This window comes from Triplophysa rosa, linkage group LG9 (genome assembly GCF_024868665.1).
Source record: "Triplophysa rosa linkage group LG9, Trosa_1v2, whole genome shotgun sequence".
NCBI lineage: Eukaryota > Metazoa > Chordata > Actinopteri > Cypriniformes > Nemacheilidae > Triplophysa > Triplophysa rosa.
In genome coordinates this window covers 15,297,870-15,312,398 of record NC_079898.1, presented here as the reverse complement: position 1 = coordinate 15,312,398, position 14,529 = coordinate 15,297,870, and the positions used below count along the sequence as shown (strand labels likewise).

Below are 14,529 nucleotides of genomic sequence, written 5' to 3'. Positions count from 1 at the left end.
GTCATGTGACCTTATAAAGTTTTCCAATTGGCCAGATGCGTTGAGAGCTACGTTTCTAACGCAATGTTGAGTTTCACGGACGTAATTTGCGTTGCGCTCTGCAAGCGTTTAATCATTCACTGATCGTTTGTTTTTTACGATAACAGAAATACATAATAGTAATGCATATCTAATTTTACTGCTTGCTGTTAGGAGAGAAAAACTTTTTTTACTTTTTTACACGGTGTGCAAAATGTTTAGGTCATCATACGTTACAATACTATCAGATGCTTAATATTCAATCTAATCACTATTTATATTCGATGCTATAAACTCCTACTATTATAATAAACACCTCTAAATAGTATATAGATTGTATAAACAGACCACCAGTTTTCCATTTAATAACACATTTTTATGCAAGTGTTTCAGCAAACTTCAATGCGCGCTGCATGTGAACCAGTTACATTATGGTGCGCTCGGTGTAAAACTGCAAGTGAAATGTGTGATATTTCACGGCTATAGAGGTCTACTGAAGTGTGACGAAGGTTACAACACTCTCAACTGATTTTCAAAAATCTGGATAAACATTTAGCGATAAAAAAAAATACACTATGCTAGGATTGCAATTGTTTTATAATACATTTTCACGATAACATGCAACGAGGAAACATTTTTTATTTATTATTTAAAAACGAAGACCTGAACTGGATGCGCGCAGCTGTTGATGAAGTTAAACTTCTGGTGATGTGGTTGTAATTCAGGGAAATTTGCTGCAAAAGAGGTGTGTGTGGAGGCTTTGCAGCTGCGAAATGTAGAGTGAAAGTGCATAGATGGAAGACTGATGGAAGAAAAGAGATTCGGAGGAGCCAAGACTGTCTGATCAGTTCAAAGCTCTTTTCTTTTACCGAGGAACCATGCTGCTCCCTCTTTGGTTCTGCTTTTTTAAATGAGTTTATCACGCTATGAGGAGCTGCCTCTGCCAAAATGTAACGTTTTGCCTCTTTTGTCCGCGCTGAGCGCCTCAATTCGGTCTACATTTATTATTTTGACCTTTCGTTAGCAGGGGATAGACTTCAAAGTGGAAGCTCCTTTTTGCTGTCTTTTAAGGAGACCTTTGTGCTATTGCCGTGTGTGGAGAGAATTTTTTCTCCTCTATTAAAAGTTTTGTTCCGAGTGCTGAGAAGAAAGTTGGACTCTGAGGGAATATTGAATGAAAATTAAAATCAATTAGGCTATGGACATTTGAGTGTTTGAAAGACGCCGTGCGGAAAAAACGCAGATATTTTAAAGTGAGAAAACGCTCGCCGTTGATATGCAATGGGGATGAAAAGGCTCGCCTTATAATTACATTTGCTGTGGTCCTTCTGCACGCTGTTATTTCAAATAAAAATGGTCAATGAATAAAAGTGGGCTGTAAGTTCTCTGGTGATCTTTAACCTTAACAATTAGAGACTTTACAGTTTTCAATTAACACAATCATAAAGTCTGAGGTTAGTTTAAACGTTCTGTAGATTTTTTGCGTCATTCAAAAAACATAAACATGAGAAACAGCAAAAGTTTAAAATAACTAAAATATATTATGCAAGTATATTTGAATTTTTTATTTAATATTTGTAAATCGTCCTCAAAATTAAATCAACAGCAAAACATTAAAGAAAAGAATACATTTCACTCAGTCGCTAGTCTGTGATGAACAGGTGGCTATATTTAATTATTTTTGGCTAAATTCTTTTAGACTACCTAGCTTAAAAGATTAATTTAATAAGTTATGTAATGTTGTCTTTTATTAATAAATAAACTTTTTCAATGTGCGGCACTAAACGAAAAAAAAAAAAGAGAAAGTAGGCTATTTCGGCTTTCAGTAACCAGACCATATTTTGACATACATGCCATTCATTCACAATAACCAATATTTACATTGAGCATAAATATTACAACAACAATATTTATCATTTAAAAACAATATCTACCAACGAAAAATGTCCGGCTATAAAAATGCTAGTACACCAACTACTCACTGCAAGTACGTTTGAAAGTATAACTATAGCACCACCTAGCGCGTACAATGTGTAATAGCGATTTCTTAAAAAGTTAGTGCCTCTCAATATAATTGTATATTAAACTTGCATTACTGAGACCTTTGCTCTTTGCCAAATGATGTGCAATGTTATACATGTATTGCAAACCGTTTAGGAGGCTAAGGCCATTGCATTTCATGATCTAAAACAAGCAAGGCTACCTGAAAATTAATTTGAAGCAAGCATCTCTGCCAAAAACATGCTGTCGCTACAAAGAGGTCATTAAGAAGAAGACGACTTTATTATTTATTTTTTTAACTACCTGTAAAACGTAAGTGTGAGCCTACAAAACAAAGGCATGTCCTATATATTTAATTGTTGAAACATATCATTTGAATTTGTCACAAACTCTTGATATAAAAAACAGTAAAGTTAAGGCAAAATAGATCACTTTAATATCAGCATTTGATTTTTTTTAAATCACCGTAATTTCACTGGATTTTTAGTTGTCTTGGAAAGCAGCTTTTCTCTTCTCAACAAAGGCGGTCATGCCTTCCTTTCTGTCCTCCTGAAAATCAGAACACATCAAGTTCAAGAACTGTGTATTCACTTTCATCAAAAAGAGAAATGAAGGAGAGGAATTTATATAACGCACCGTGGCAAAGGTTGCATGGAACAATCTTTTCTCAAGCCGACTGCCCTCTGCTAAAGTCAGTTCAAATGCTGTAAAACGAAGTTAAATTGTTAGTTTCTCGAAGAAATTCATTTTGTCTTAGTTAAGTTATAACAATCATAAGTATCATAAACAATCATAAACCCATACCGGCATTAACAGCTTCCTTTGCCATGGCTGAAACCAGTTTGGAATTTGCAGCTATCTTCTCTCCACATTTGATAGCTTCTGAAACCAGCAGCTCTGCAGGGAATACTTTACTCACCAGACCTATGAAGTTAATTCAGTAGTACATCTATAAAATTAAGGGACTGTGTTTTCTTTATACATAAATTACTTTTAACCTAACCACATAATCAGCTCTACAGCAAAAATGCAATGTGACAATAACAAAGTGTGAAAGACAAACCGGACTGTTTTGCCTCCAGAGCCGAGATTCGGTCTCCCGTCAGAACCATCTCCATCGCAAGAGATTTGCCCACTGCTCTCGTAAGCCTCTGAGTGCCTCCAGCACCTGAAGTATAACAAATGAACCTGATGTCATCTGCTCTAAAATCCCTTGTGTTGATGATTGCAAATTAAAATTATGTATCAGCATTCAATGCACAGAATGTAAAGACAAGTGCTTTATTTTACCAGGGATGGTCCCCAGCATGATTTCTGGCTGTCCAAACTGTGCCTTTTCTCCGGCATAGATTATGTCACACATCATGGCTAATTCACATCCTCCACCAAGCTGTCACACAGAGGAAGAATAAAGTTTGAGCACACTTTCTAGTTGTGGTGCACACATTGAAACCTTTAATACTCACAGCAAATCCATTCACGGCAGCAATAACAGGCTTTTTGACTGTTGATACTCTGTTCCAATGAGCCAAGAAGTTGCCACCATAACACTCTTGAAAAGTTCTGTTCTGCATCTCTTTAATATCAGCTCCAGCTATTGAAGCAAAAATGACAATAAAGCATATAGTTTTAATTTTAAAAAAAACATAGAGGTGAATATTAATAAAACACTTAATTATTTTGACAGCTTCTCACCTGCAAATGCTTTCTCACTCCCTGTGATGACAATAGCTCCTACTTCTCCATCAGTTTCAAACGTATCAAGGGCTTTGCCCACCTCCATCATCAGACCATCACAGAGGGCATTCAGAGCCTTGGGTCTGTTCAGCTGGATAAAACCGACATTCTTCTTTTCACCTTTTTTGTCAACCAGTATGTACTGATATTGGCCACCTGCAAAAGAGATGTGGGTCAACCTAACACACAGCAGTTTTAGGGAAATATTTAATATATTTATTGATCAAAGAAAAACAGTATGTGCATAACCACGTTACAGATCACAAGCGGAAAAATATGATGTACAACACTTTGGTAAAGGTAAATTTACACAGATATTGAACAGTTTAGCTTTGACCGGAATTAGCATTTTAGCTTGCTGTGCACCAACACACGTCTTCTGCTTGCTATTATATTTTATTAAGCTGAGTAAAAGTGTAAACTGTGCACCATGTTTGTTGTCAGAACTGAATGTTTGTCTTGCAGGTACAGTACGACGTTCAACACAGGCTGCAGTCACACAACCAGCGCACGTAAATGACGCAAGTTTTCAACCTGGGTAAGCTTGAAAGTGACATTGACAAAGACGTCATTGTTTTTGGGTAGAAATAGTTAAAGTTACCTGAACTGCACTGCCTTGCTGCTGTCAATGCAGATGGCACCAATTTACTATGTTTGAGAAGTATCCCAGTAGATCTGCAAAGCAGTGCCATGATTGAGCTCGGACTAACGTTACACAGTCGCTGTGCAGCTCTGAGAGTCTGTCCTGTTGGTTGGCTCACATTGGTGACGCAACAGCCAAGTCAGGATGCCAGATAATTTACAAGAAACTACTCTCAGTTAAAACCCTGTCAGTGATTTCACGGTTAAACAATTCAGAATTAGACTAAAAGCGAGAATTTGAATAGGTAGTTCTGTACGTATACATTCTCTCATAGTTATACAAAGGGAAATATATATGTTGCATCTTTTAATTGGCCTAATAATTCAACAATAAAATAAATATTTGGCAACAGTGTTCGGTCGCTTTTACTAGTATGGCGCCCTCTATTGGTCACTTTTTACATGTTTTTTTTGCAAGCGCTTACACAGAAGACATTAGTCTGTAAGGATTGTTTATTGGTCCATAAATCAGTTAGAAAACTGAAATTCATGAGTTACAAATTTCACTAAATAGCTAGCCTAAACATTGACTGTAAAAACAAAACATATGATCAATAATATGTTTGCATACCAACTTTGAACAGTTAAACCAGCAGATGCCAGTTTAATAATTGCAGGCAAATAATAATTTGCAGAATAAAGTGCCATTCAGATATTTGTTATTCACATATAGGCTATGTTTTTTCACTTAGTGGCTCCTCTTCAGGTGCATCAGACTGCAGCATATTTACATGGGATTCTGGAGAGCAATTATGTACCACCTCAACAATTTATGAATAATTTCATTTGTTTTAACAAATTATGCATTCTCTTATACCATATGAGCAAAGATGCATCACATTACAAAACAAAAATAAATTGAAAAGTGGTATGCAAATTTCTGTCAATTAGTGTATATTATTTTACTAAATACTAAAGCCATATTTAAATAGGCACATTTCTGATAAATACCAAATACTGAAAGCACACAAAACCAATTCTTATTCTGTTGGTCTTGATTTAACAATTGTACAACTACAATTATTCTTCACCACACACCAGCTAAGTAATGGGCCACTTTATAAACACATACATAGACACTTCAAACAGTCCTGAAAGAAAAATAATAAGTTCTAAAAGCAAATCTCTGAATATACAACAAACAAACTGAACAAATCTAAGCTATGAAATCAACTAGCCTAGTTTTTATGAAATGGAAACTAGTAACTCACTCTACACTCATTCTAATCATTACAAAACTCAAACACCCTCTTTAGTGTCGAGACATTATTGCAGTACCAAAATATAAAAAGAAATGAAGCATACGGACAGTTACTAATAAATGTACATCCAGAGTTCGAAAGCTTCGAAAATGTACAATTAAGAACCATGACATTCATTTTACATCTTTATACTGTAAATCAGTAAGCCAGTTTGAGAATTGTTGCAATTTATTTTGAGATACAATACAATAAACAGCACCAGAAATGGAAGCATTAGAGCTTCCGTCATGTGGAAAATCAGCAGGATCATAGGGAGAAAAGCAAAGGATCTGTTTGTTAAAAGCAAATGCTCTTGTAGCTCCAGGGCCAAAGCACTAACACTTCTAAGGTCAATGTGTAAGCTAATATGTGCCCTCTTATCTTTTAGACTGTTAAATAAGCTTTACTCCCTCCCCTTTCAAAACTATCCAGGTATAACACATTTTGGGTATCCTCACATACAGTCGTGGCCAAAAGTATTGGCTGTGTTTTGCAAAGTTTCTGCTTAAACTGTCCTGTTGTTATAGATTATTATGCAGAGTGATCAGATGCCTTTTATATAATTGCAAAAAAAGCAACTCCCCGGATGTCAAGTCACATATAGAGAACCTGTGGTCAATCCTCAAAAAGCGAGTGGATAAGCAGAAGGCCATAAATTGTGATCATCTCAGAGCACTAATAAGGCAAGAATTGTTCGCCATCAGTCAGGATTTGGCCCAGAAGCTGATATCCAGCATGCCAGAGCGAATTGCAGACGTTATGAAAAACAAGGCCCAACACTATAAATATTGACTCTTTGCATATATTATGTTTTTGCCAATAAACGCCTTTAAAACTGAAGATATATATTAAGATATCCAGTATACCATAGAAACATGTGCCAAAATAATCTACAAATACAGAAGCAGCAAATTTTGCAAAACACAACATTTATGTGCCAATACTTTAATAGATTTAATGTCATCCAAAAGTGTGAGTTTCACCTTTAAACATTAAAACAGTATTAGACAAAACAAAGAATGTCCCACAGAAGTACCAGTTAAAATAGCAATACTATTTGGTGTTCCACATTGGTCCAAACGTCCAGGCTTCAAATGCTAAATATGTCTCATTCCACTCTAAGTCAAAATGTTTTTGTCACAAAATGTCAGCTTTACTAGAGAGAGATGCCTGTGGTCAAGAACCATATTGCTTGCGTGGCAGTACCAATAGTTATTAAATTTGTTGTGTTTGAGACTAAACATGAGTTCTGTGGTGCATAAACAGCTGGAAAAACATCAGCAAAGATACTCTGAGTGTAAGTGGCCCACTTCAAGTTATTTAGCAGAGTTTTTCCCAATAAAGAGGGACCAAGAAGTGATGCTTTGAGTGTAAATCAAAACATTCAAGAAACGAAAAGAAACTTTAATAGTTACTCTTACTTAATATTAATAATCAAAGCTCTTAAAATTAATTCCCCACTCTACAGGGAGTGTTACGTTTTAAAACTGAACATAATACTGATCAACAGTGCAATGTATAATCACAATGGGTATCATAAATACGTATGCTTGCTGGGGCTTACTGTATGTACAGATCTGTCAACAGAGACCATTGTGGGTACAGTGTATGTGGCAGAGGTGCCTTGCAGATGTTAAAGTGGGCAAAAGGCCAGAAATGACAGCAGAACACAGGAAATGTGATGAGTCTTGACTCCACATTTATATTAAGAGGAGCAAAGCGGCAAGTGAATGTTATAAATAAGGGAGCTGGAGGGAATAATAGGCTTTTTCTTTGAAGACACCCACTTTACACCCACACATAAGCTATTATGCAGCCTATGAGTGGATGATTGTACATTCATAAAACTATTTAGCCCTGTTATTTGTGTTCCTTCAACTTTTACTTGATGCTTAAGATCTTGTGTAAACTTTATATGAGCCAAGTTGGGTTTCGCAAAATTCACTTTATCTAGGTAATGAAAAACAGCTCTCATTCCTGGACTAGAAAACAATCATTTGTTGGTTTGGTTGCTATGGATTTCCCATAATACTTAAGTTCTGAAATACTGCGTTGGCTTAGAAGAGAATGATAGGATGATCACGCCACCCAAATTTAGTGCTTCAATTTCAAAGATGACTCCAAACCTCAAGTCAACTAAGTCGCGTGACATTCCTCTGCAGTGAAACACAATCTCTCAAAAAATGAATGGTTGCAATGAACAGATATATGAAGAATAAAAGGCTGGTTAACTGTACACCCTGCTACACATCTGGGGCCTGAATAATACTCTCCACCCAAAATACTTTAGCTTATTAAAGTAGGTAGTTGAGACGCCAAACCAAAAATGGGGCGGAACATAAAAATGCTAAATCTTAAAATCTCTAACATTCTAGTAGTCAAACTTCTTCCAAGCTTATTTTACTCATTCTGATGACAAATTCTTAGTCTTAAATTACTAAGTAGACCAACTTTATCTGATTTCCTGAGTCTTGGATCATTTTTTGGATCATCAACTACACTGCTAGACATCAAGCACGCATAGACTGGCAGTGTCCATTCATAGTAGCAAAATCACCAGTGGCGCTTGGTACTGCCACAGAGTGCATATCAAATTGTGCAATCCCTGAAAAAAACTGAACTAAACATAAAAAGCTACAAGATTTTTAAACCATTCAACAAGGGACACACATCTGAAATTGCAACCATTCACCAACCTGTCATGAAACAATACACAGAAATAAATGAAGAAAGCAAAATGCAGATGATGCTGGGAGGCCTTCATTGCTTGTGGCAAATGCACAGGTGGGCGTGGTCACCTGTCAGAAGTCCTTTTTGTTGTAGGTTCAGCCCAGTTTAGTGATCTGAAGACTCCCAACTATCCGGATCATATTAATGGCCAGCAAAGACTTAACTTTGTGATAAAAGTCAAACAGCTGGTGTCCATCCACAAAGATCCTAAAACGCTGGTGCTCACAATGGATCTCAATCTGCATAATCGGAAAAAGGGAGAGGGGGACAAAAAGGAGTGAAATGAGATCAAATCAAAAGAATCCTTTGTCAGTCACTGAGATTCATTGTGGATAGTGTGTTGAAAGGAAGGACTTGTTTGACTGAAGCGGTTGTTGATTGATCTGGTACTGAACTGACCCACTTTTTCTTTGCTTCAGCCACATTTACAGCATCTTTAGCCACTGTATTTATACAATTAATTGCCATACAGAGTAACTCTGTAACTGGCTACTATTAAAAAATAAATGCAAAGCAGCTCTCTGAAACTAAAATAAAAAACACTTTTTACCCTGAACGGCTGGTCTGGGATGAAAGGGAAGTAAGATATGGCTGCCTCCTCCTCACTCCATTTCCCAGAAACCCGTGCACTCCTCAGGTACTGTCGTTCTGCAAATCGTACACTGAGTTTAAGGGCCACATCTGTGAGATCCTCATCATCTTTCTCCTCCTTGTGGCCGCAAGTCAAAATGATATCAAAGCTGTACACAAACAGCAAACACGGTTCATTAATAAATCTCTTCTTAGAGTGGACTGTCTACAGTTCTATCAGCTTTAAAAGGTTTATTAAAGTCCTGTTTACATTTTCTGTGGTGTTACATACTGTACTCCATTTAAACTATTCAAAACCACAGTATAATGCCAATTTTACCCTTATAAAAAATTATGCATGTAGCTGTTATGATCGCATATGTATTTATTGACAGACTACATAAAAAAGTAAATGCAGATGTAAGAAATAGTGATTTACATAAAAGAAATGGTGACCTGTTACAGGACTTACTAAGTATACTTTTGTAATCTAAATGTAAGTTTTTCTTTAAAAATGTATGTAAATTGTAACTAACTCTATATTAATAAATGTTGCAACACCCTTAAATATATCAATAAGAAAAACATTACAAGCACTGTAAGTAGTGATAAAACATCCAACATTACACAGAAAAAGCAGACAGCTTAACATTGTAAAAGAATTCACAGCCATTTAGGCCTGCCTTGACATCCATTTTCACACAGTAACTTTCTATTGAATCAGCAATTTGTTTAGAAAGGCTGTAAATTCCAGCTGTAATTATGTATTAGTTAGGGATGCACCGATACCATTTTTTAAAGACCAAGTACCAATATTTTTTTCTGGTACTCGCCAATACCGATACCTATATCCGATGCCTGTATAATGTACAATAATGTTAATAAACCAGTATCTTACTGCTACATTTTCTTTTTTTCTTTTGTTTTTAGGTCTACTTAAATTTAAGTACTATTTTTTAATCAAGTTCTATTTTTTATGATAAGTAGCACAATTTTACTAGCACATTTACTTCAGTTTACTAAAGTAAACAATATACTCTGTGGTCAAATTATAAAAAATTTAAGTAAAAATGTGAGTGTATTATAACTTGTTCAAGTCAACCGGACCTTTCTTTTGACAGGACGCCGCAAAGAGCGTTCCTTTAAGTTATCCGGACTTTTATTTTGACGGATCGCCGCAAATGGTGTTTGTTTATGTGTTCGTGTCCTCGTGCAGTGAAACGCTGGCGCTGAAAGCTCCACACAAGCACAATGCGTTCAGTACACGCAACCGCACCACTCTTTCACACACGATAACGCAAAACAAGCAGAATACATATTTAAACAGTATCTGAATATTTCGTTAACTGTTACGTTAGCTGCTAATTTCTTGTTAGGAAATGCCTGGATTCCTCGATTCCGTCCACGTTTACCGCATTGCGGAAATCATAGGGCTCTATGTATGTCACGTGAGGTATCGGTCTTTGGTATCGGTGTGTCATTACGAGTACGAGTACATGAGCTTGGTATCGGGCCAATACCGATACTGGTATGGGTGCATCCCTAGTATTAGTACCACTTCGTCAACTATTCATGGATTAAAAAAATAAAGCAGCATACAGTAATTACAGTTTAAAAGCTAAACCACCCAGATAACAAACTACATTAGTATTGCCATTTCCCTACATTGATTTTTGGGCCCATTTCTTGCTAGTCGTTCACTCTTTTTTTTCACAACCAACTGCATACACTACCAGTCAAAAGTTTAAGATCACTTGACAAAAATGTTTCTCACGATCTTAAACATCTTTTAATCTGAAGGTGTGTGTTTCAATGTTTGAAATGACTTCTGTAGACAAAAATTGTGCCACCATATTAACATAGTCTTTCAATAGAAAACTAAATTTTCATTTAAAAAATTTTTTTGAAATGGATTACTTAAAAATAAAAATCAGCCAGTAAGACTCCAGCATATGGAATGTCCTTCAATACTGTTTGAAAAGCTTTCCAGGTTGAAACTTCAAAGAGCTGGGTGATAAAATGCCAAGTGTACGATTTTACAAATTCAAGTCAAAGGGTGACTACTTTCAAGATGCTAAAATATACTTGGGGGTTAATTTATTTTGTATGCTTTTAGCAAGAGTGACAATTGTTACTCCATGGTTTTATATGGTTTGCTAATTGCTATTATTCTAAAATGTGGGGAAAATCTAAATAAAGAACGAGTAAGTGACCCTAAACTTTTGACCGGTAGTGTACATCTCTTGAATCAAATTATTTACCACAGTTTTGCTGTTATTGTATGATTGTTCAGAAACTCTTAGTCTCTAAAGACACACCCTATGCTGTCATTGTTTTGAGATTTGTCTCTGTGACAGATAATGTAAACGCCCAGCAACACTCAGCAGGTCTGATCCCCGTGATGTGATGAATCGTGTCTCAAGATGAGCTCTAACCCAATGTCATAAATACAGTGATAACATAGCAACAATGTCCACTAAATTAAAGAATAGGCTCTGGCTGTTTCTCCAAACCTAGTGAGCTGCCTAACAAAACAGAGTTTCCGAATATGCCCAAAAATGCATCCAAGGCAGATTACAAGGTTTTGATTTTGAGCTTCTGTTTGATTGATTGATTCATTCATTCATTCCACAAACCACTACAATCCTACCTGTCTGGCTCTGGATCTATGATGCCCATGACAATGATCTTCTTCCCAGGCCTCATTCCATCTCTGATCCTTCCACTGAAAGGAACCGTCTGGAATATAACATTAACAAAACAAAACACGCTGAGAAATCAATCGTACGGCAGGCCACAGTACAAAGTAAAACGACTGTTGTAAGCATCCACTCTACCAGAATGCGAGAGATGTCTTCTTTATCTGGTGAGATAAGACCATCATCTCCGTATGAATTGTTAAGGTGATGATCATCTTCGGTATTCTTCCATAAAGAAAGAGAGGATAGTCAAGATTTACATGTTTAAGGGCACTTTAGGAAGCGACAGGGTGCAATAATAACAAAACCATATGATACAGATGCAGATTTTAACAATACAACGGCACGCCTTGGCTGCAGCTTTGGATACAAATAAAGCGCAGCGCAATATGTTTACACAGTAGATCAGAGCTAAAATAAGACTTAAAACAACCTTTCTATTTCCTTACATTTGCAATGCAGTTTAACTAAATCATAAATGTCATTAATGGAATGAGAGATGAACAAGTCTGCTCTCATGTGATGGATTTCCATCGCGCGCCGTGTTAAATAGACTTTTTTATTAACTATAATGACTATGTTATACTATCTACACGCATACATGTACATCTGAGACATTGTATCATTTCTGTAGGATTTGTTACTTACTATCGCGTCCTTTCCCATGCTCGCCAACGCCATTTTGGAACAAAATGCCATAGGATGCTTATCAAGGCGGTCCAACCCTTGAGTCTGTCAGTGTCGTGGCAGACAAGCATACGGGGCTATAATAATGTGTCAATATTCGAGAATGAAATTATGGTGTAAGTAAAACAAAATTTCTTAAGTAAATAATATACAACTCTGGTCTGTTGTCTAGGATACAGAAATTACGGCGACGCGGATTATCCGGTGTGACATTAATCTGCTCAGATTTGCACAGAATTACCATACATTACAGAATAAGTGGCTACATTGAAAGCACCATTAAAATATGTTTACAAGATACAATAAAATCGGTTTGTCTCAAGGTGGTAGTGGATTTGCATTTAAAAAATTGTTTATAAATACTTGTTAAATATTTGTTGGCAGAGGAACGGATTTTTTTACATTACATGCTGTGTATTGTGCTTTTTATTATTAAATGTACTGAAAAGAATTAGCATTGTTACATTATAATGTTCCTAATAGTTGGACAATCTTCTCTCAATCTGCAGTGAGAGGGCGACCTCTAGTGGCAAGTGTAACCTCTGCTCGTGTAAATTTAGGATCTTTCATATGATGTAAATCAGCGGTTTATTAAATCATTAAACCATGCTACTATACAGTTGTAGCCTGACATATTGTTGCGGTGATTTGCAGTGATAATGCAATGTCAATATGTCTTTGTGGTCCTAAAATAAAACAAAGATCGTTATAATAATGACAAGTTATTTATCCTGTAATTCTTATTAATATTTTAAGATTTTTTTATATATCGATTTTGTACATAACTGTTTTTTTTTGTATTCTGTATTGATATAAATCAAGCACCATGATCAAAGCCAGAAACCAACTGTTCTACACTGCTTCATTATGTTATCTGTTGGAAAATGCCTGACCTCTTTAAATATAATTTATATACTGGAGGCATGGATGACAAGAGCAATCCTGCTGCCTCTGAGAAAGACCCACCGCTATCTCTCTCTCTCTCTCTCTCTCTCTCTCTCTCTCTCTCTCTCTCTCTCTCTCTCTCTCAGATCAAGCAGTTCATCAGCAATCAACTGTAGGCCTACAAGCTGTTACACTGGGGGCAGTCTTGAGTTTAGGGTTTGGCTCAAAGAAAAGTGCTATTATGTCTTCACTCATAAAATTGTCTGTAGTTAAATCTTTAGCTCTAGGACAAATTACGATTTTGAACTTCTTCCACATTCTTCCAAAACTGAGCTTACACTTATATCTTTGTCTTTTTGTTGTTAAGTGCATGGATATTACATTAAGTTTTAGAACTATAAAAGTTTAGAATATACTTTTATAACAGCACGAACATGCAAAGGATGCACTGCACTATGACCTGTCCATAAGTGTATTTGAGCATGCAAATTTAATAAGTGTCTTTATTTAGCAGCGGCGGCCTGTAATTAGGTTAATGCAGCGTCCGCATTGCACTGCTCTCCCACAGGTCCATTCTGCTCACCTGCTCAGGCGGAAAGCACCACAGACGGATTTGGCACTGCCCTCTGGTCGTGTCCACTAGGGACTTTAAGACACCTTGCCCGCCTGCCTCACATGATGTCAATGTTCAGCCGTCTAACGGACACCAGCTGTCAGCTACTAATTTGGCTAACCACAGTGAGTCGCTTGTCCGAAAGTGTTTTAAAAGTTGTACTGAGAAGGGAAAGTTTTAAGAATCATTTAGTTTAGTCTAAACCTGCTTTCTTTTTCATTAGAAGACAAGAAGAGAAATGTTTTAACATTTTACTAGTCACTTAATTCCATACAGTTTTGGATCTTTGAAGACAAAAATTATGCAAATGTAGTTCTCATAAAATTGGTCCGTATACCACTCAATATATTCTAAATTTCAATCCCAAATAAAAGTCATACAGGTTTCGGAGGGGATGAGGGAGCAGTGAGTGGTCACTGTTTGTTTTTCTTTTCTTTTTTTAGCAAACTGTGTCTTTGAATCACCAAATGCTAATGCAAAATACTCAGGCCAAGATTTTCTAAGGTAATATAACAAATCTCCCTCCATCTGCTTGCCTCATATTGCTGTCTGTCTCTCACTGTTTCTCTGTCCCTTACTGAATTTGGCTTTTTGTGAGTTTTTGTGAATGTCAAGCTCCCACACACTTCCTCACACCCACTCCCTCCATGCAGCAGCTGTGTGTGGTCTGTTTCTTACTTCCTGTTCTGGCTCCTCACTCGGGGCC

General features: G+C 36.5%; 2 protein-coding genes across 2 annotated transcripts; both read right to left on the bottom strand.

Annotated features, from left to right (window-relative positions):
• Positions 1-2,279: 2,279 nt before the first annotated feature.
• echs1 (enoyl CoA hydratase, short chain, 1, mitochondrial) lies at positions 2,280-4,523 on the bottom strand. Its single transcript, XM_057342106.1, has 8 exons — positions 4,358-4,523; positions 3,715-3,912; positions 3,486-3,613; positions 3,310-3,409; positions 3,083-3,187; positions 2,824-2,943; positions 2,656-2,723; positions 2,280-2,568 (listed from the first exon to the last, which is right to left on the bottom strand). Exons 1-8 carry the CDS (start codon positions 4,446-4,448, stop codon positions 2,503-2,505), a joined length of 876 nt encoding a protein of 291 aa, XP_057198089.1. The 5' UTR covers positions 4,449-4,523; the 3' UTR covers positions 2,280-2,502.
• A 1,941-nt stretch (positions 4,524-6,464) lies between these two features.
• lgalslb (lectin, galactoside-binding-like b) lies at positions 6,465-12,542 on the bottom strand. Its single transcript, XM_057341635.1, has 5 exons — positions 12,287-12,542; positions 11,777-11,863; positions 11,590-11,678; positions 8,920-9,109; positions 6,465-8,608 (listed from the first exon to the last, which is right to left on the bottom strand). Exons 1-5 carry the CDS (start codon positions 12,335-12,337, stop codon positions 8,465-8,467), a joined length of 561 nt encoding a protein of 186 aa, XP_057197618.1. The 5' UTR covers positions 12,338-12,542; the 3' UTR covers positions 6,465-8,464.
• Positions 12,543-14,529: the final 1,987 nt, after the last annotated feature.